Source organism: Poecilia reticulata, linkage group LG4 (assembly GCF_000633615.1).
Source record: "Poecilia reticulata strain Guanapo linkage group LG4, Guppy_female_1.0+MT, whole genome shotgun sequence".
In the NCBI taxonomy this organism is placed as follows: domain Eukaryota; kingdom Metazoa; phylum Chordata; class Actinopteri; order Cyprinodontiformes; family Poeciliidae; genus Poecilia; species Poecilia reticulata.
The window spans coordinates 25583059-25605765 of record NC_024334.1 but is presented as its reverse complement, the minus strand read 5'-3'; the positions used below and the strand labels follow the sequence as shown (position 1 = coordinate 25605765).

General features: G+C 39.9%; 1 protein-coding gene across 1 annotated transcript; it reads right to left on the bottom strand.

Annotated features, from left to right (window-relative positions):
• Positions 1–830: 830 nt before the first annotated feature.
• plpp2b (phospholipid phosphatase 2b) lies at positions 831–22678 on the bottom strand. Its single transcript, XM_008406956.2, has 6 exons — positions 22057–22678; positions 7873–8024; positions 7451–7713; positions 7008–7065; positions 5219–5395; positions 831–4445 (listed from the first exon to the last, which is right to left on the bottom strand). The coding sequence occupies exons 1-6, from the start codon at positions 22130–22132 to the stop codon at positions 4287–4289; spliced, it is 885 nt and encodes a 294-aa protein (XP_008405178.1). The 5' UTR covers positions 22133–22678; the 3' UTR covers positions 831–4286.
• Positions 22679–22707: the final 29 nt, after the last annotated feature.

Below are 22707 nucleotides of genomic sequence, written 5' to 3'. Positions count from 1 at the left end.
ACTCCTACATCAGGTCTTCTGTTTCCTTTTGTGTATCTGCTCTGTCTTCTCAAGCCACGAGTCAGTCGTGACGGATGGCCACTCGTACAGAGTCTCCGGTTTGGCTGGAGGATTCTTCCTGTTAAAGAGGAATTTTTTCCTTTCCGCAGTTGCTACATGCAAGCTCGGAATTGCTGTAAAGTTAACAACACAACCTGAGAGATTATCACTCCTCATCCAGGAGGAGTGAATGCTGCAAGACAATGGTTGGGTGCAATCTGCTGGGTTTTCTTCGACAGATAAACTTTAAGCTCATTTGAACAAATGAACAGAGATTAGCGAATTGTTTGACAGCTAGAAATGACTTGCGTGTGAAGTGCCTTGAGACATTTTATCTGAATTGGTGCTACATTAATAAACTGAATTGAATTAAAGCTTTAAATACAAAAACTGGAAATATTTCTTATTTTCACGTGTTGAAGTCTAAACCACTTAGTACTTGGTGGATAAAAAAAAGATCTAATTTTTTCTGCTCTTCTCCTTCCTCAAAATGATACATTTTGGAGAAAAGAATAATCAGTTTTGCAAACACATCCTGTGGGATTCATTAAATTTAGATAAGTGAGTGAAACCAGTAATGGATTGTTGCAAAACTAAAACTGAAGTAAGTTGACTCAGTGCCTTGCACAAAACCGATTTCTTGACTTGCAAAACTGCATTCTGGGACACAGCATGCATGCCAAAAGACGTTTATCTCCTGATGGAGCAAAAACTATTTTTCCAAACTCCTACCTTTGAAATTCCATGCAAAGGATAAGTTAGTGAATAAATACAAATGAGAGAAGCACACATTTTAAGGTGGAATATAGTTTTATTTAAAACTATCCAGGTTGAAGACCATAGACATAATCTACAGGCTACACCTAAGCAAAGATAATATAAACAAGTTGACACACGTTAAAATGTATGTGAAGCTTATAGACAAAACTGGACACTTTAACCTGTTAAAACTCTTAGTTTGTTTAAATCTTGTTTATATCTGTGATGCTCGTCTTGCTGTGCAATATGTATATTAAAAAGAGGAAAGGGCAGAACCAAGCACCACAACCAATATCTGTTGTTGTTGACTCTTCATCAAAAGTCAGAATTCAGATCCCAAATTATGCCACAGTCAACTTTACTGTGTTAGACACAAGCTGGAAAGGCAGTGGGATTTGGGAACTGTTGTACTTAGTGACCAAACTAATATTAATTAGCTATAAAGGGTCAAAACAATAAATTTCCTCTCATTTTGAACATTCAAATACCATAGCAACATATTCTTTAAGAGAGGCTGTACAGTATTGAGTGTGAGAGAGATTTAAAGAGTTACAAGCTGCTATGCGTGCTGCTAAACCTTTGATTACCACAGCTACCACTGCTATGTATGTATGGCGGCCATGTTGGATTTTGAGGTCAGACTTGGCAAGAACATTTTTTTTCATTCCAAGTCAGTATTCTGACTTCAGGGGGCATTAAAGTTGATACAATTTGGATTTTAGACAATTCAGACTTTATTGTCCAAATGGAACAATGACAACTAGATCGGATTTTCTCCATCTTCACTTTTGTCTCTGTCTATTTTACATCTAGCCTGTGAAATTAGTAGTCTGTCTGATCTATTTTCAATCCAGCAGTGATCGTCACAAAAGACTGGCCCAAAACCGGATTCCAAACCTTAAAACGAGAAAGCGAATGGAGATCAAAATTTGAGCAGAGCAGTTTTACCAGCTTTAAAAACCCAGTTGAGCCTGTCACTCATTATCACAACAATAACAATCGTTCTGAAGACCAACCATGGCAACTGTCCTAGACCGGGTACTGAATCAAATAGACAAGCCCGAGTGGCTGAAACACAACTATGGAATTAGAATTATACAGACGTAAAAGTACACAAGCAAAAACCTGCTATATATATATACACTCACAATCATCCTTTATAAAGTCTCATAGCATTAGTAGATACAGTATTTGTGGCTCATAGTGGCAAGCAGATGTGATTGCACAGACAAACTTCAATAAAACTGGCATTTCCAGCCTTGTACAAAGTGTATAGAAAGTTTATTTTACGCATAAATAAAACAGCCTTTTCAAACGGCCGTCTTGTCCTTCTTTGACTATTCGTAAAATCAAACAAGAAAATTAAACAAGAAAAAGAAAAGTTGGTGGTCAAACTTTCAACCAATGTCTTGAGCAATATAGTGGTAGCAGTGTGGTGCATCAAGTCGCACTGAACTGGAAGCTGTTAGCATCAATAACTTTACCGCTGCAGTCCAATTTGTCCCACATGAGGAAAAGTAACACGAGGAGAAATGACTCCCAAGCTTTGTAAATTCAAAGAATCAGTTTTAATACAGCATATCTATTTTAAAGAGCATAAAGCATGTGCATAGATGCATCTCAATGATTTATAATTATATTAAATGGCAATTTAGCTCAACATTTACATGCAAAAAGTAAACCTTGTTTTATATAGATATATGACGCAAAAATGCTAAATTTAATGATTACGGCTTTTAGCTAAAAACAAACAAAATAAAAACAAAACAAAGTCAGTCTTAGAAAATGTTAAGTGCTAAAATACTCCTGAACCAGATATCAGTATTGTCTCACCCAGGCTAAAGAGAAAAAATATTGAGACTATTGTCAAGTGGTCTAAAATCCATCCCAACATAACATTTTAGAGCATTTCATGCTTTTGTCTGAGCTATGCAGAGATGCAGATTTGAACCTCCTGCAGGACCTGGCACCTACTCACACTGCCAGAAGTACTGATGCCTTCTTTAATTACTATGGTATTACAGAGCTGGATTGGCCTGCAAGTTCTTGCCTGATCAAAATCCTATAGAGAATATATGAAGGATTTTCAGGCGAATGACTGAGACACATGGCTCAACATTGCAAACGGGCTGAAAGCCATTAAAGCAGCCTGGGTTTCCTGACAACCAAAAAGCCCCATGCCACATTTCAATGATGCAGTTATTCCTTTAAAATGAACAATGACCAAATTATACATATACTGTAGAATATGGGAACGCATGGACCAACATCTGTTAGCCGTAATCATAAAAATCGGTTGAAAAAAAAAAGAAGTTTGAAACATCACTGTATTTGATGAATCCATACGAGCTTAGCTCTATGATCTGGATTACTTTATTAAATTACCTGATCTAAGAATTTCAAGGTCATTGAGATGCACCATGTGCTTTAAAGCATCATCCGTTCTTAAAGGTTCAGTTTCGCGTCACTGAAGGTAATCCTTTATTCTTAGTAAAGTCTAGTCCTGCATAGTATCAAGTTGTTGCTCATATTGTTTAGTGAAAGTTAAGACAGATGATTACCAATCTGAGGGCACAGCGGTGTGCAGATACACAGTTCCAGCTACATCAACTTGTGCTACATTGTCTCGTCTCGTGAGCAGTTTAAGGTGCGCTAAAAATGCTTGCTAATACGTAAACCAAACCATATCTTTTACACACGTTCATATTTGAGCTGTAATTCTCTCTCACTGCGAACAGGTCAAATCTTTACACACAAAATTGAAAAACACCGGAACAAATGCAAGCTTCAGCAAGCAAAATTTTCTAACACTACTTTACTGTTTTTTTAATCACTTTGAAAAACTACTTGTAGAGATATCGGTTTCTTTCAGGTTGATAAAATTGAATTTCAGCCACATATTCCAATACCAACCTGCGAAATAAAGCTCGTCTTACAGAATAGTTAGCTTACTGGATATAAATGAACAAATGCAGATTTCTCAGAAGCAGGCAATAAGGAGGACATCAGAGATTTTTTTTTCACAAGTTTGCAATAAGGCACACACTGTACCTTCTGAGTGTAATGTGTTTGCGACAATATGAGCAACAATTATTCTACGTGGTTACACTGAACTACAGCTTTGCTACAGTGAGTTTGGAGTCCTCTAAATGCAACTTCAAGAAAGATGCTTGGAAGGCAATGCACTCTCTTCTCCTTTACAAGGGAAGCAGAGGTTATTGTGTTTTCCTTGACAGGGGCGGCGTCCCGTCTTAATCATTCCAGTGGAGCAGATGCAAAGTGAGTGGTTGAAAAGGGAGAAGAGGAGCTGATGAGCTCATGAAGTCAAAAATAAAAAATAAAAAATCGGAACGTTTCCAGAATTGGAATCGAGACTTGAACTAAAAGCAGCAGACCGCACAAAGGGAGCTGCGGCTCCTGCGTCGGGAACCTATTGCACAGGTTTTGGGTGTCTGCAGGCTGCAAGCCAAGGGAGCCGACGCCTCTCTTCACAACGGGCCGGGATCGTTGCGGTAGCCGCAGTGGTTGCCGTGCTCAGCGTCTGCAATCTGCAGGCTCGGTTTCCTCTCCGGCTCCTCGCAACTCCCCGCGTCTGGGCTCGAGCCATGCGCCTGGCGCTTCTTGAAGAAGTCGGACACAAAGCGAACCTGCAGCGTGAGGCGACAGGAAGGAGATCACTTAGGAGGCACTTTTCTCAGGAGAAGATGAAAAAATAAATAAACTTAAAAAAAGGCAAGGCTGGAAATTGTGATTACATCTGTTTGGAAGGGTCTGTGCAGCGCCGCTAAGCGACACGCCAACACTTCTACGGACTCGTGTGTGAGAGGAACTCGCAGAGAGCACGGCCAACTTCTGAAGGTATAAAATATTGCCTCACAGGGTCTCTTTTTGCACGCAGGGAAGTGGAGGCCAGAGACATGCATTAAGGCTACAATTAATCAAAAGTGCATACACTGTGCTTCTGCACAACTTCAACCAGCCTGGCTGGTTGAAGCGAACAAATGGACATACTGGCAGGGAATCGTGACACGCCATTGATGTTTTACAATCCTTCAACTTCCAAGTTACTGTCGACATTTAATGAAGCTAAAAAAAAAAAACAACAAAAAAAACGCTTCATCAGTGATTTTCAGCACTGGAATGAGTATTATTAACGGTAAGTGTTCCATATTAAACATCTCACCCTGTTTGGTTTTCCGATCATATATTCCCCGCTGTGGTGAGATTTAACATTAGGATGTCATTAGGTGAGGTTGAAGTTACATCAAAAGGGACAAAACGTCAAAACGCGAGCACGTTTCAAGCAACCCAGACAAGATCAAAGACGAAGGGTTCAGCTGAGTTATTAGCTGCTGTTTTGGGAAGTCTGGCGCGTTACTTGTGTTTGCCTTAATAAGACGTCGTCGTCTAGGAGACTCACGTTGAGCACGGCAACGAGAGCTCCCTGCAGCAGCCCCACCACCACGTCGCTCCAGTGGTGCTTGTAATCAGAGACTCGGGTGTAACCCACGTACACCGCGAAGGCCACCAGGAAGAACTGGATGGTGGGCCGCAGAAGTCTGGCCCACTTGGCCGCAAGTCTGGCCTGCACGTAGAGCTGTGATGGAAGAATAAACGGAGAGAAAGACCAGTTAGCAAATCCGAACAACAAGAAAGACATTATAAAAAAAAACAAACAGCTTTTGATATTTATTTTGATTTGCTCAAATTTCACCAATTTACTCTCTGACCAGAGAGAGTGGCCAGCTCCTGACGTCATGCAAGTCTTAGATCGGATCCTGCTTCAGCACAGCTGAATAAATGGTTCAAATTATTCCTCAGAATGTCATCAAGGTCTGCAGAGCATTGATGAAGCAGGTTCTTCTGTGCTCCCTCAATACCATCTCATGAAAATATATAACATTTCTTTGTGTGTTGCTTTTGTTTCTCGTCTTTATTTTCATGCATTTGACACCGGTCTGCCAATGGAGCTGGAGATTGAAATTAGCCACCCGTCAATAAATCACTTACTGTAGTTTTTAAGTGGATGTCATGTGGGCACAAAAAAAAGTAAATTATGTGAAAAATGTCTGTGTGCCTACTTCAAAAGTAAAACAGTCTAACACGAGAACACGTGTTGAAGACAAATATAATTTATATCCACTGTGGATGAATAAACCAGTAAGTGCCGCAGCCTTTCTGAAGGAAACGGTGGAAGCCAACAAATATACACATCTGGCAGCTGCATAAAGTTTCTTCTCAGCTGCTGTTGAAGGTGTAATAACTGGCATCACACTCGCGTCCTCCTGCCACAAGGCCATACTTTACACTGTAGGACACTTTTTAAAGCACAGCCCACAGGAGACACATATGAAGTGACTGCTCAGCTCTGTTCTTTATGTCTGGAAGTTCGTCAGGTTTCGCTCGGTTGCAAACAGCACAACCCCAATCGCTTCGTCCTTTAGCAAACATCCGGCTTGAGACCTTCTGCCCCATTGTAGATTTTGATGGATTTAAAAGGCATACGGCATAAAAAAAATCTTGTTTCAAAAAATGGCCGCACACCTGTTTGCAGCAGCCTCACTTTCTTAAAAAACAACAACAAAAAACAGAGTTTTTAATGCTAACATGAAGGATTTGTTAAAGCCTGGGATAGGGAATATTAAGGCAATGAAATATGGAAAATGGTGGACAGCTTGCTTTTGAGGTGGATCCGCACGAGTGAGTGAGAACGCACAGAACGCGATGCGGTTGAGGCTGAGCGGCAGCGCCATTAGCCGAGCTTAGAGCTGACCTTCAGGAAACAACCACACCAGTTATCTTGCTTTGGTTTGTCCACTGGATGACAGGGTGGATTATTCACAGCTGCAAGTAAACAGGCACCATGTTCTCCCACAGAGGTAAGAGACTGCAATACAAACTAAAGAACTGGAAAATGGAACACAAACTTCTTATGAAATAAAATTCTACAGATGTATGATCAGTTCCCCTCTGCTCATTTCTCCTCATGAACCCCTGCCTTTTTTTTTTTTTTTTTTACGTCTATACTGGTTTAATCTGGCTTCAGGGGACTTTTCTACTGTTCAACAATTGTCCATTGATAACACATCTGCAAACACAAGCATCTGGGGACTGGAATGCCTGATCCAAAAGCAGGTGTTTGCAGTCCGGCGCTGAAAACAGAGATATGTCTGCACTGTTTTCACAAAAAAACTCAAGGCTCCACTTACCGCCAGGAAGAGCATACAGTACATTCCAAAGGAGGAGTGTCCAGAGTAAAAAGATAATCTATGAAAAAAAGAAAAAAAATTGTATTAATCTTCTAGAGAGTTTATCGTTAATATCTTTCAGATTGTTCTTCCATTTTCCTGCACATTTATTACCATACATAGGCACTGTGAATTCAGTTACAAACAGGCAGAACCTCAATATGTTATTAGGCTTTAAAGCATTGGGGTGATATTGAAACCTGAATAACCATATAAATGTATGGGGTAAATATGCCTGTCATATCTGGAAGATGAGATGGGAGTTGGGAAGTGAAGAGCTTTAGTTTTTAAAGCGCTTCTAAAACCAGCTCAATCAGCCATTTATACAGTCTTATGTTTGATCTTTATTGCCCATTGCCTTCTCCCAGTTATGATAAAAATTACAGTTATAATTGTTGTCCTACCTCGACTCTGTGACTTCGTGCAACTGGCCTGTGCAGTTGATTTCCAGCACGTATCCCGTGCAGTTCTTCGGCGCGCATACGGCCATAAAGTTAGGCCTCGGACGGCCGATTGTGAACTTGGCGATGTCCGTGAGCGACTGGCTGACAGTTGCTCCAAACACAAAGGTTCCCACCACCTTGTAGAGCGCTGCTACATACTGATTAAACTTTGAATTTGAGTAAATTAAGTTTTTGTGGACTAGATAAGCTTCTCCAGAGGAGATCTGTGGAAAAGTAAAAAAAAACAAAACATTTTTCGTTCAATTAGAACTACTTTTTAAAATCTTTTTTATATTCACATCATTTCCTTAGCGCACCATAAGCGTCACCATATGTTTTTTTAAATGGCTGTTTATTTTGTATAATTCTGAGAAAAAGCTTACAATAATGACAGTGCAGGTGATGGTCATGACTCCCATCATGCTGTGGGAGATGGTGTCTGGTTTGAGCGGGTACTTGATGCTCTCGTCGTCACAATGAATCCCCCGTTGATGAGGCTTGAACCTAACCGTCAAAATGATGGAGGGCAGGGATGCTGAAACATAATCAGAACAACAGAACAGCGGATTAGGCGACATATTTAGGAAAATGGTCGTTTCTGAAATGAGACACTGCTCCGTTTTGCTGCATTGCACGAAGTGGACAGAATGATGACAGGGGGATACATTCATCCAAATACTTGAATGTCACTTAAACAATTAACGATCGTCAAACAACTTGGTGTTCCAAAAATCGACAATCCCAAATTAGGGCTCTGGATTAACATAGGCCTAATCCCTACTGAGAGTTTTTGGGCTGCGCTCCATACCAGGAAACCTACCGATTCAAAATTATATTAGAGACGGATCGGGGATGAAAATCAAAGCAGATTATATCCGTTTTTTTAAGAGGAAAATTTCAAGAATGAATTTTTTATTTAAAGTCTAATTTTTACAAGCTTTCAGACATAACACCCCTTACTATGCTGGAGGAACAAGAAATATTTAGTTGAGTCTCTGACTGTTTACTTGTATTCCTTCTTGCAAAGCTGAAATGAATTAATAAAAAAAAGAAACAAAGAGGGTAAAAAAAAAAAAATCACAATTCTGGTAAATTTCGGGTTGAGATTCCATACAAAGAAATGTTGAAAATAAACAGAGGGAAAAACATTCCTGCCATCAGTTGGGTGTGTCTATAGTGAAGGAAATAAATCATACAAAAGACGGTTCTGAAAAGTCCAAAAACTCCACCATTTCCAAATGCTTTAGTTGTGTCTAAAAATAATACAAAGTAACAAGCAGAAGCACGGAGAGTGTGACGTCCTTGAGTCGTTTGGAAACATATACACCCACAAGAGAAAACACATCAGCATTTCCCAGCTCTAACGTACATCCGTATCCGTTTTGTGCTTTTCACCACCACAATCTATTACAGCTGCTGGGAATTATAACTGCTGTTTGTCTAATGCTGTACCCTTCCTCAAGGTTACAAAACGGAGTTGTGGAATTGTATGACTAGAGGAGAATCCCAAAGGTATGTGGGTGAAAGGTCTCAACCTCAACAACTCCAAAGACAGAAATCATTTATCCAACCTTGGGCTTTAAGGAAGCAGTTTTGTTTTCTGTACTTTATCTCAACTCCGTCTCTTTAGAAATTCCCGGTTTTAAGAAATGACATGTTTTATTTTGTGGAATTTACTTGCTCACATTTTCGATGTTCGTTGCATTAGCCAGAGCTAGAAGGTCTTAGCCCTTTGTAGGAATGCAATTCTCCACTCCAATGTCTACCGCCGAGGTAGTGTCAGGGCCACTGGAAATACCAGGCAGCTGCGTATTAAATGAAAGAAAAACAGCAACGAAGAAGCACTGGCTAAACTGTGGAAGTGCACTTGCCAATGGTATTATGTTCCTTTGAAAATTTGTGGAGTGCACCCCTCCCATTCCTCAGAAAAATGTCTGCAGCTGACATAATTCCAGCGAGTTTTCCAGTGAGGCTGACTGATGAGAAGCTGTGAGGAGAGAGACCGAAAGGAAAACACACTGAAGTGAAGCTTTCTGTGTTTAACTCCACTTCAAATGATGGATGGGTGGGTGAACAGTCCAATAAAAGCAAAAAAGGAAGACGTAATAGTTTTTTTATGATCACGGAGCCTTAACTTAGGTAGAGGAATCAAATCTATTAAACTCTATAATGCGATCATTCAAAAATCCAACCTTTGTTTCAACTTTAGCGCGCCAGAGGAAAGTAGCGATTGTAAAAACATGAATTAGGTTTTTACCAATTGGATAGTTAGCCATCTGTAATATCTGTGAGCTGCGCAAAATCAAGTCAGAGAAAGCATAACGTGCAAGAAGACACCAAAAGGAAACAGAAGTTGATCTACTGCTCATTTTAGGGAAATGCGACACATCACTTCACCAGAAAAACCTGCTCAATTGCTTTTAGGAAAGCAAAACAGTGAATCAGCCAATCATATGGGTTACGAAACCAAGTATTAATCAGCAAGAAAAGGGAATCTAGGGATTTTACAATGCCAAATGAATTAGTCTGGGTATTTCACAAACTATTGATCTGGGATTTTAATTAATAACCATTGCTTGACTTTAGAGAGTGGTATGAAAAAGAGAAATATCTGCTGAGTGGCAGGTGAGCGGAGAAAGAGTTCTTGATATCAGAGGAAGATAGAAAACACAGTCTAGAATTCACTGAGGCAAACTAAATTTACAGGTTGGAAAAACGTTGCCTGATGTGACGAGACTCAGATGGTAGAGTCAGAATTTGATGTAAACAAGAATGACTCCAAGCTAACGTCAGGCTGTTCTGTATTCTTTACACACTGCAGCCATCTGGAGTTTTCTTGCTGACCACTTCCATCCACTTGTGCCCACAGCGGATGATGCCAACCCCAACCTCATAAATCCAATATAACTACCACATATAACAAAAATCAGTGACAGCTGCAGTAATTAACAACTTATTTGCACCTGTAAAGTTGAGAAAATCCCACTGGTTTCCTAATTTGCCACCTCAACACAACTGGGTTGCGTTCTCTTTAGTTATATATTAAGAAATTAAGCTGCAGCGCAACACGAGGCTCAACTTGGGCAGTGTGAATTTTCTTTTCTTTTTTTTATTTAAGGAGTTTGTTGTATTACAGTTTTTCTTCTTTTGCAAAAAAAAAAATTTGATGCATTAGCTCCTGATTATGACTAGTCACCGTCTTTTCCTTTTTAGGGTGAGACAAAAGGATAAAAAAAGATTTAAATAGAAGGCTTGTTTGTTCCACATCAAAAATAGATCCCAAGAAATGCTAATGCATCTTCCCCCCATGAGTAATTAGCACAATGTTCTCCACATCCTGAAGATAAAACTTGCTCTTAAATTAATGCTGATGGACTTTTTCTCTGGGGGGAAAACATTTTGTGGAAAACCACAGAAAGTTATTTGCCCATTTGGTACTTTTACAGCAATTAGCCAGAAGCTAGCTTTAGAAAAACAGGATATTAGATTACCGCTTAGAAATTTCCTCTCTGGTTCATCACACATTACAAGTGCAATAATGGATAGATTTAGTAGTAACAAAAAAACCCCACATATCGAGGCTTTAGCTGGAATTTTTTGCATTTCTGCACTACAGGAGATGAGCAAGGTCATTGTTTTCCAATGGACCAACTGCAAACGTCTCTCTTTTACACCATAAAGACAAAATACAGAGGATGCTTTTTGCTGCCAACAGAACAAATACAGCGCTTAACTGAATAACAGGCACAAAAGTATGACTGAATCCTAGAGCACCTGAGCTTATAGAATAGTAATATACTCATAAATCTATTTCTGATACCCTCTTAATCTTGTTTAGACATGCAGGGAGGTTGGAGCTGAGAGGAACATGCAAAGAAAAGCTTGGACTGGGATTAAGCATTTCTTGTTTTACTGATAACCATCTAGCCACCGCTCCACACTCAAAAAACATTTGTAAACCATAAATTATTGTGGAAACCTAAATTTAGTCTGCATAAATCTGAAACTACATAGTTTGTTTGATTTTTTTTTTTTAAACCAACCACACTTTCTTGCAAACGGCAGCTGCAACATCGACCACCTACAGCAATACGAGAACCGCTACCCGGTTTGCACATTTACACCAGCCATGTTGTAGATATGCGACCGTGGGGTTGTAAACTTCCCCAAATTTTCCCTCATGGAACCAGTAAAACGCTGTCTCAAGCAACCACATCCCAAACGTTTAGTCAAGTCTGCAATACTTAGCCGAGACCCGGTTTCGGGCACAGCAGGAGGGAACCTTGATGTAAATTTTACTGATGTGGCTTTTGGAAGGCGGCTCGTTCGTTTGCATCCTGCAGCCTGTTTCCAGCTGGAAGGAGCAGAGAGAGCTGTAAAGAAGATTAGCTCATTTTCTTGTGCAAAGTTTCCCATCAGACCCAGATGAGATCCAAAGAATAATGTTATGACAGTAACTGCATGTGATCTGGTTTTACAGTGTTTAAATATGATGGCAGAAATGAATACAGTGCCCCTGGTACATCTGGTAAACAGCCTTTAAATTAATTGAGTAGAACTCCCTGTGACTTGTTTAGTTGCTTTAAACTGTAATAATGACTCTAATCATAAAAATAGGAACGTTTATGTGAGCACATAAACATTGCTTGAGTAGGCAAGCATGGAAAACATAAATGAGTCTCTGTTATGCACACAAAGGAAAGTAAAAATGATTAAATATTTGAAAAACTTGTAAGACGTGGTGATCATCTCAAAAAAGTGCAAACAAAAAAATGGATATTATATTACACATATATAGGACCATCATTTGTAATCATGTGATGTGTTGCTTTTCCACATTAATAAAGTATAATTTGCAGTAAAGTTAAATTAAGATTTTTCATGTGTAAACTAATAAATAAACTGAGCTTTAGGTTCAGCGAGACACCAACAACAAAACAACTGAACTAAAACTTAGAGACTGAGAAAGTTAGAATGAATCACATTTTCCTCTTCTGCGTTCAATGAACTGTTTAAAGCAACAGAAACATAAAACTGGTATAATTTGTTCCTTGAAATATTCCCCATAAAACACTTTTGTCTTTCCAAATTTAATGTATTACAAAGTCAACACACCCTTCAACCTTAAAAAGGTATACAACTTAAAAAAAATTATTCAGATAATTTGAAAAATTACCTAAATTTATTGGGATTACTTAATCCCCCCCCCAAAAAAATAATCTTGTAATTTATCACCGAGTATTTTTATAATAAAATAATCTCAACAATTTCATGTAAGGGCAAAGAATTGGGGCAAAGCTATTTGGACATGCATATGCATATTACATAAATAGTTTTTAATCAGAGGTACGCCACCCACAACCCACATTCGTTTTGTTTTTGTATTTAACTGGCTTACCAGTAATTGTGCAATAATTTATTTCATTCTTCTTTGCTCCAGCACATCATGAACCGTGTTTTATGAACCTGCTATAAAAGTTCCAACAACAAAAACGTAAAAAATTTTTTTTATCATTTACCTTTTGAAGGATTTTGTTACTCATAAATCTTCAGTAAATATCATCTGGTTCTGGTGAGAATCGTTGCTGACTGAGGAGTTTGCACCAACGACATGCTAACGTCATCTGTCCTTTCCATTTTGATATGACTCATTGATATTTCAGCTGAATGGTTATTTGATATAATACTGAATTCCTTTATTCCATAGGACCTGTTTTGGCGAATTTAAAAAGCAGCCAGACATTCAAATGCAAAACACAGATGCAAGTTTCAATTACACTCCATTCCAAGTGCTCCAAAAATCATAAATGTAAATTTTGGATAGATAAAATCTGATTTCTTTGCATAGGTAGCTGTGAATATGTGTTTGCTCTTAATAGAGGTGATGAGAACACGTGAGGGACACTGTGGCAAGAAAATAAAAATAAAAATTCCGACTGACATATGGCTCTACATCGGCCAAAACTTTTTTTCTTTTTACGCAGTGTGGGATGTTTGCATTGACATAATAAAAACAAGCTGAAAATGGAAGGTAAGCCAAAAAGGAAATGCTTGTTTGACCAGATATTAAATCAGCAAGCTTTAAAAGGTTAGCGTCAGAGTGACCTATGCAAGCAAAGTCAATGCAAGTGTTTGTTTAATTATTACAGCACGGTAAATAGCACCATGTAGCTGAGAAAAACACATATTTTAGGCAACACAAAGCTGTAGTTGCTTCACACTTCAAAAACCTGCTAGTCTGGAGCCATTAATCACTTTTTCAGGCAGGAAAAGGAAAGTGAAAAGCTTCAAAGAAAAGAAACCTGTCTGCAGAAACAGGCTAACTTTTTCTACAAATCAACCTCACAAAAGTCTGAATAACTTTTGAATATGCATTTTTACCAGTAAGTCATAGGCTAATGTTTGTTTTGGTTTCTTTAATGCTTAATAAATCCCCCTAGCAAAGCATGGATTTTCCCAGTTAGACACACCATTTATGGACACAGTGAAGTCAAGACATCTGGCATTAAAAAAAATAAAATAAATAAATTTTTCATTCTCGTTTGTACATTAGGCATCTCCGTGTCACACTTCGGCTTGCAAGTCATAAATTACAAGTTTGCTTCTAATTAAAAAGGCAGAGCGAGTGTGGTAAGTTCTGAAGGTGTGTGTGTGTGTGTGTGTGTGTGTAGCATGTCTCAAAAGCATTGGACCCCTGTGGATAATATCTGCATAAGAACAAACAAGCCAGTCTCTTGAAACGCAGACATACACAGATCGCAGACCAAAATAGACCCACTGGCACAAAACGGGCCTCCGTTTGCACCGCGACACAATCCCACAACCCAAACGGACGTTTCTGAAAGGCAGCCTCGACTTTAAAGAGCAACTCTGTCCGAGTCAGACTAAACTCAGACTCAAATGTTTCTGTACTACATACAAGGTGCAGCGGGTGCAGGCCGTTATTCAGGGCAGAGGGGAACCTTTTCTCTGAACACCTGCTTTGACAGACTGAACTGCGGTCAGAAAGCTGATCTACCGTCTGAAAATTTTAATAAGCGTGGCGGGGTGAAAACCACTTAAGTTTAAAAAACCACCCTTTAAAGCGTTTGGCTTCTCTTTTGAGAAACAACACGTCTTTTTGTTCAGACGGCTGCAGATTAGTTGATCCAAAGTGAAGAGGCATCGTCCAAGATGAAATGCTCATAAGGTGTTCATGGGAAGTGTTGTCCATTCTTCATCGAAGCCCACGCGTCAAGTCAGACGCTGATGCTGGAGCAGGAGGTCCGTGCTGACGTAGCGTCATATCAACACTTTCAGCTCGAGTTGTTTTTGACAGAAAAACAGAGTTTGTATCAGCAGTGTTTTGGAGAAAAGCAAACACGCTCTCAGCGTAGTGCAAAGCTTACATTCTAGTCAAACAAACACTTTCAGAAGAGTTTAGGAACTTAAAAGCAACTCAAAGTGAAAATATTGATGTGTTCTATTTGTTTCATTTTTTTAGTATTACTAAAACATCCATAATTTTGTGAGAAATCCTAAACCTTTAACTGTTTATGCAAAATATTAGTCATCTATAAAATATTCTGGTATAAAAATATAATTATTCTCTTGGTATCCCAGAGAACTTAAGCTTTACAGCGGCTGACAATCCCTAAAGCTCACCAACAATAAGTTTGGGAGCTGAGGAGAGCTCAGCTTTCTCTTTCATGCTTTCAACAAATGTCAAGTTATGCTTTCTTCTTCTTCTTCTTCTTCTTCTTCTTCTTCTTCTGGTGTAAATATAGCTGCCTCAGTGGGTGCTGCTTTATTTAGCTGATGGATGTGCAATTATCCAGGACCACAATCGCAAATGTGAGCCAAACTAGAGGTTTCTCACATCCTCTCTCTGTTTATTCGCCTGTCTTTTCTTTCTTTGTCCTCTGTCTCATATCCACTTCACTGCCTTGTTTCCCTTCAGAGAACAGAGAGGGAGACATCTTGAGTCAAGCTGCCATGTTGATCTGAAAGTTGCTACAGTGCAACTCACGCATATACTCCTCTGACGTAAGCGATTGCACCTGCATGACAATTCCTTTCCTTCATTTGAAAAACCTATTGTCTGGCTTTTCACTTTACCCAATTTCAATATCTTTGGGTGTGTGTGTGTGTGTGAGAGGTCTGTTCCCATGCCCCGGGGGTTGCCCCGCTTCATCTAAGGCTTTCCTTCAGGGTCACAGCTGGAACATTCACCCCTCAATCCAACTCCCTCCACTCTCATTTCCTGCCTTTTCCACATGAAGGTCACCAAATGAGTTTCCTCTTTCTGGATTTTGTTTCCCCATCAGCCTTCTTTTCTTTTGTTTGCCCTTTTCCTTGCGACGCTCGCCTCTTCTCATGTTAAGCCATTTCTTCCTTTTTAACTTCTCATTCCCAGATTCCTCAGCGAAACCCTCCAGTCCTTCGACTCCCACAGAGAAGGACTGAATGAGGCTCAACACTCCTTGTTCTTAATCTGTTTTTGCATCTTCCTTACAACAGGAAGTAACAGTGAACAATTATCATCAGCTGATGTTGCACTTCTTAAGTCAATTTGCAGTCAGAAAAGAACAAACCCTCCCTCTCTCTCTCCCTCTCTCCCCGTCTCTCTGCAACCGTCTCCCGGGACTGACTCATGTGGAAGGCATGTGCTGAATCTACAACCTCTGTCGGCGTTGGCCTCCGAAATTCCAGTACGAACGAGGAACGCCCAGCCTCGCCAGTCACACCAAATCCTGCCGCCGTCACGGCCCATTCTTTTGTTTTTTTAATCCCAGTGTTTGGCTCCGTCCATCATTTCCGCATGCTTTGCTGCAAGCGGAGCAGAAGGAGACACAGAGCTACGGGCGAGGTGGGCAGACCAGTGAGAGAGCAGTTAAGATCTGTGCCAGCAATCAAAGAGTCTGGCTTTGGAGGGGATCAAAGAAGTAGGCCACACAGGTTTATTCCTAAACCAGAATGGTCTGTAGGAGGAGTTTAGAGTCGCTGTGATGTGTGAAAGTGCACTGCATGGTGATGAACTTCTCTGGGAAACCCCCCCCCCCCCAAAAAAAAAACACTGCTGACTATCAAGAGATTTATATCCTTTTTTTTTTGGTGTAAAGGGAGTTTAGTTTCTCCTCTCTTATAACTTTAGACGACTGTACAAAAAAATATCTTAACCGTATCAAAAACCGCTTTTCAACAAAAGTGCTGATGAGATGACTGTAGACAGGGTCGAACCATTTGCTAAAAATGACACAGCAATAATGTGTATTTATTAATTCTCACAACAATTATCAATAAATATCGATTCGTAGCTGCAGATTTTTTTTTTTAAATGTTCCACTATCATGTTTAAGTTCAAATGACTCAGACACTGCAGACTCACTGTACTGTTGGCCTGAGCCACTAAACAAAATAGGCTTTGGCTTCAGCCGGACATTAAGTGGGATTAATTTATAAACGTTTTATACATTTCCACCAACGATTTTGAGAACAATAAAAAGCTATTTGACGCTTTTTGTTTTCATACGCTAAGTGCTTAAGTGCTTTTTGTTACAAAGAGCAGTTTGGAGCAGATTATGCAGCCGGTTCTGCAGAAGAAGATTGTTTATAGAGTTCCAGTAAAAACTCCAACAAAAGGAAGATAAAGCAGTCCGTCTAAACTGACTTTTGAACAAACTGATGTTTCTCCCCCGAATCTAAACACCGAGCTCAAGAAAGCATTTAAACACAACCACCATGCAGAAACAAACGGACTTTGTGACTCCAGTTGTCAAAGCTTAATTTCAGCACTTTGAGACTCTGAACAAAGACCTGGATATAAATAAAAAAACTGCAGAATTTTTGCAAGCTTGTTTATCAGCTTGTAAACTCATAACTTTGCTCCTAAAAAGCATCTTGCTGCTTTCCTGAGCGCAGATATACAGTGGACAGACAAAGAGTCCCACTCAAGAACATTATTTTAGTTAGATGTCAATACAAAATGAATAAAAAATAAAAACCCTAACCCAAAATTAGGACATGTATACTACATACTCTACATATACTCTATTGAACACAGTGTATGATCAGATCTTTAACCCAGTGGGTGTAAGTTTAGTTAGCCCTTGTCCAGCTATTTGCTGTGCTCTCATATGCTTTTGTTTTTCCAAGCAGAACTGCACAAGAAGGCAATGGCCAAGCTCAGGCTTACCAGACTCAAAAGCTAGGCTAGAGATCTGAAAATCTGAGAAGTTCCCCCCTGCTGGTCAGTGATAATAATGCAGACAAAAGAAAAGATTTGCTATTTAAATCCATGCTGAAATAGGCTTTGTCAGCAACTTTTGTTCTTTGGACCACCCCACACTAACTTTGTTTAAAAAAATAAATAAAACATCTCAGGAATTTTGGTTGTTTGTCTGAGGCCCAGTTTCCATGACTGTTGCTCCCCTGAGGGAAACTATTCCCATAATGCATCCTCACTGCCTTTTCTCTGGAGAATGCAGAACAATGAGTCGTCCCAACAAAGCCACGTGACAGGCCTTGCTTTCCGAGAAATGCAAAAAGTGTTTCAATATCGAACTCTCACAAAACAACCAGAATACTTGTGCCATGTGAAGATAATAAACTTCACAGCATGACACACTTAGAAAGGCTAAATTGTTTAAATTTGCATGTATATCTTTAACAAAATGCAAAAGGAAGATTTATAATTCTTCCATTTCATGCACCGAGGTGTCCAAATGATTACAAAAACATGAACAAAACATGTACACATTGAAACACAAAGGGATGCATGTGGGATGTGGCCCAGAGGAGATATGATCTCACAACTACTAGAGCATCTTTTTACAAAGCTCACTGCAGAACGGCTGCAGAGGCTGAGTCATGCAGCAATTAGAGCAAAGATCGCTCCTGTGACTCCTCCACCTGTAGCGCTGCATCTGCACGACCTTAAGCTGTGGGCAGGGAGAGGTTGCAGCTCGTCTGTATTCTCTGTGCTGTGGGCCCACACCCTCTTTGTGATTGTGCTGAGCATAAACTCACCCATGCACGGAACATGAGAGGGGGATGGGATACATGCTGAGGAACGACAGAAGGGGAGGAATAGAGAGAGAGAGAGAGAGAGAGAGAGAGAGAGAGAGAGAGAGAGAGAGAGAGAGCGACTACTTCAAAACAAACCTCACAACAAGTAAGACGGCAGGACTGGCAGATAAGGAGCAACTTATAAGTCAAAGAGAGTCGAGATCAACGTCCCACTGTAGCCTTTCGCTGCGTACGTTGCCGTTAAGATTAATAAGCAGACAACAGATAATCCAGTCGTGTCTCATCACTAGCTGTTAGTTTGATCTCGACAGGAAAGGGTGTGATTATCAAAGAGCAAATTGCTATCATAGCTGCTGCAGTTTGGGCTTTCTCAACAAGAAAAGACTGTTAAAGAGGCGTCGACACAAACCACAAAGCTGGAGGTAATCTCGGAACATCTTGGATCAATCGTGGACTGCGGGAAAATGGAAAACTCTCCAAGCCCAATTCAAAACTCAGCTTTTGTTTATGTTAATGGTCAGCCTAATTACAAGACCCGTCGAGCGGTTATTACACAGCAGCGGCGACCTCATGTAAGCTTTAGGTTGGTTGGCTTGGGAGATTGCCAGGGTGGGTGATGTGGGTGGCAAAAGCGAAGCGGGGTGAAAAATCAAGGGTGGGATACAGGGGGAGCCGGACTGGGCCGTCCGACCCAACCCAGACGCTAATACTGGACATGTGTTCAGAAAATGTCTACGGTCCCAACCACTTAACCTCCACACCGGGAAATCATTTTAAAAAGCTACGGATGTGGAGCATCATTGCTACCTTCATCCACAGGAACAGGGAGAAAAGGATGAACTAACAGACAGTGAAATAGACCAATGGCTTTAAAGGCATAGTTCAGATTTTCTAATGTGGAAATTAGCAGTCAGTATGTGGCCTGCAGAAGACAACGGTCTGAAAGACCCCTTTTTGGATAAACTAAGGTCAGAATTCATGTTGCGAAACCAATCATCTTAGCCTTAGTAGGCCAGGAGCACCATCTGATGGAAAACTACTGCTGCATAAACGCAACATTCTCTTAAAGCACCAGACACGACTTAACTTTGGGTTCAAAGAGTTTCTCAACTAAACTGACTTTAAAATCTCAGCTTTGCAGCAGATTGCAGATCTGCTGTCTTCAGTAAATAATATGACATAAAACAACAAAATAAAATGTTAAATTCATAACTGTTAAAAAAATATGGTGGTGGAAATTGTTCTCCAATAGCATTTTCACAGATTACAATAAAGTTTTGAGTAATGAAATCATTTAAACGTGGCAGAAATCTCCATTAGCATAACCCAGTCAGAGGTTCTGGTGGATTCGTTTCAGTAATACTGCATTTCCAAGTTTCAAATTGGATAATCCAACATAATGTCCTTTAAAGTCAAAATTAGGTTCAATAAAACCTGTGGTTTTAGAGTAGCCTTGAGTTTGAAACCTAACATGACTGCAGTGCAAATAAAAGCCACCAAAATAAGCCGTTTATGTGCCCTCCAGATGGTTTGCATCTCATTAAACAGAGGCACAAATAGCACATGAACTAAACAATTTCAATTCAAAATGCCATACTAATTTTTCCAGATTTTTGTTTCAATTTTTCTCATTCTACGTGCGATCCATTCATCATATATGCATTGAAACGCTTGACGCAAATTGCCTGACTAAACACGTAAAAGGCAAAAGCCATGGAAACCACACACTGTTAAAATAAACAAACAAAACAACAACAAACAGCACCGCTATTGCCCAATGTGAAATCCCAGTTTGTGGCACTCAAGTAAAATCTGCCCATTGAAAATCTGCTTCTTATTACGGTTTTCCAGTCACAGAAATGGATGAATCTCTGGATTGAATATTTTGAGGCACGTTTGTTCTGATCTTTGTGGTGGAGGCCGTCTTGGTTTACAAAGTTAAAGAAAAAGATGCATAGTAAATCGCCATTGATTGGCGCTCTTGACGTGAACAAGAGATACGACTCTTGTGCACAAACATCAACTTCTACTTCCTGTTAATTATCATGACCTGACCTCTAGCCTGACCAGTGAGATTTCGCTCGAAAAAAAGTTCTCACTTAAAGCACAGTGTTTGCTTTCTCCCCTTGACTTTGATTGTCTCCAGTGGTTTATTTATTTATTTATTTTTACCAGGCCAATCAGCAAACAGAAGGAGAAGTTGTGAACAATGATGTCGATTTTCTGCGTTGTTTTTGGAACTGCAGTCTGAAATGGCAGCGGAGGAAGTGAAGGAATCTGTTCAGCCTATGCTGGCTAAGCTTCCAAATATTTAATGCTTCAACAATTGTAATAACATGAGAGGACACATGAAACAACATGGGAGATTTGCACAAGTTCAGCTATAAACATTAACAGGAAGAAGTCATGTATGCATGTTTTTTTTTATAGATGTGGTCGTATTTGGAGAAATGATTATTTCCTGAGTTGGTACATCTTCACAAAAGCACTATCTTACAGAGGGCACAATCTAAGTGAAAGGAACTGACAGCTCATCACTGCTCAGGTGAACCCAGATAAAAAAAAATTAAAAAGATTAAAAAAAAAAAACCCTGAACAAAAACAAAAACAGTACCTCATCAAAATATGATCACAGTGGGGAGGCTTGATCCTGCTGAGGATTTCTCCTCTTTGCTCATCTTATACGTTTATTTATCTTTTAAGAAATGTGTCTTGATCTGCCTGGGAGCTCTCAGGACTAACTTGAGTGGAAATTCTACAAATTAATTTATATGTCACGATTCATTTTCTCTTTCTTTTCGACCCCCCACATTGTTAAAGAAATTAAAAACTTATCTCCTGGTTCATTGCGTCAGAGCATTTTAAGTCCTTTTGCATTGTTTTCTAAATCTTAAGGTTTTGGTCAAATTTCAATTTTTGAATTTCGTGTTCCTACGTCCCGAGTTACATCATGATTACCTTCATCTGTATTTTTTTTTTTTAACTTTGTTTTATTAAAGAGGAAATGATAAAAAAATAACTTCTGCCTGCATGTAGTCCGAAAAAACATCCGTGTGCTGGGCTGCAGCGGAAGCCAAAAGAACCGAGTAGTAATTGGTTCAGCATTGTTTGGACGATTCTTGGCAGACAAAATATTTAGGCAAACGAGGAGTACGCGGTGCGCGCACAAGCATATCAACATTTCCATAAATAAACATTGAAGTTCACGCAGCTCTTTAAAGTTTTGGGGGGCGTTTTTTATTTATTTATTTATGTTTTTTTTTTTTTTTATTACATACTGCCTGAACCACGTCCAGCACAGATCTACAAGAATTCACTCACGTCGTTCACACAAGACGCTTCTTGGTTTATTTTTATTTGACCAATTTACCAACACCAGTTTAAAACGTCGCTGCTGCCGTTACGTGCACAGAAAGGGAATTTGTAGAAAGAATCTGCAGTCAGAGTAGAGAGATCTGTCTCGCAGATGAATATTTGCTGACAGCACGGAAATCCAAACCTCAGATAAAATCAGCGGAGACCAGAGTGACGTGTTGTTAAACAAGTTTTTCATAACTTACCAAGCAGAACGCACACCACGTCCATCGCCACGCACAGCCATTTCTTCATAAAATCGGACATCTTCTTCTTTTCCATTAAAAAAATAAATAAATAACATAAAATAAAACTTTTAAAAAATATATCTACTTGCTCAAAAGAGTAAGCAAGTGCATGTGCGTCCTCTCTCGCTTTGAAATCAGATCTATAGAAATAAACCTGCAGAACTGGTTCTTCCGGGATCCGTTTTTTTTTTGTTTCTTTCCCACTACCTGTGTCGGCGCTGGCCGCAGAGGTGCGTGACTCCTCTGGACCTCTCACGGCGCGTTTCTGAGCGGGAGACACGGAGCGAGGTTTCTGAAATCCGGCGCCCCTGAGTGCGCATTACTGCTCTGAAGGAAGAACCCGAGGCAGCAACGAGAGCCTCCAAACTTCCTCGGCGCTGGAATCGTCCCCGAGTCTGGAGTGTCAGCTCACACCGTCGATCTGCTTCTGGGCCCTCCTCCTCCTCACTTCCTCCTCTGACTTCAGCTTTTTTTTCCCCTCCACCTTTTACACACAGCGACCAATGGAGTGTAGGAAGAAGCTTCCCAACTTTTCTCTCCTCTGCGGTCAAGAACTGAAGCAAAGACGCACAAGACTGAAGCAAAGAGAGGAGGAGGAGGAGGAGGAGG

Coding starts and splice junctions, on each gene's coding strand:
- plpp2b (XM_008406956.2), bottom strand. CDS start 22,132: ATGGAAAAGAAGAAGATGTCCGATTTTATGAAGAAATGGCTGTGCGTG. Junction 8,025..22,056: donor CGTGGTGTGCGTTCTGCTTG/GTAAGTTATGAA, acceptor ATTATGTTTCAG/CATCCCTGCCCTCCATCATT. Junction 5,396..7,007: donor ACTGTATGCTCTTCCTGGCG/GTAAGTGGAGCC, acceptor CTTCCATCACAG/CTCTACGTGCAGGCCAGACT.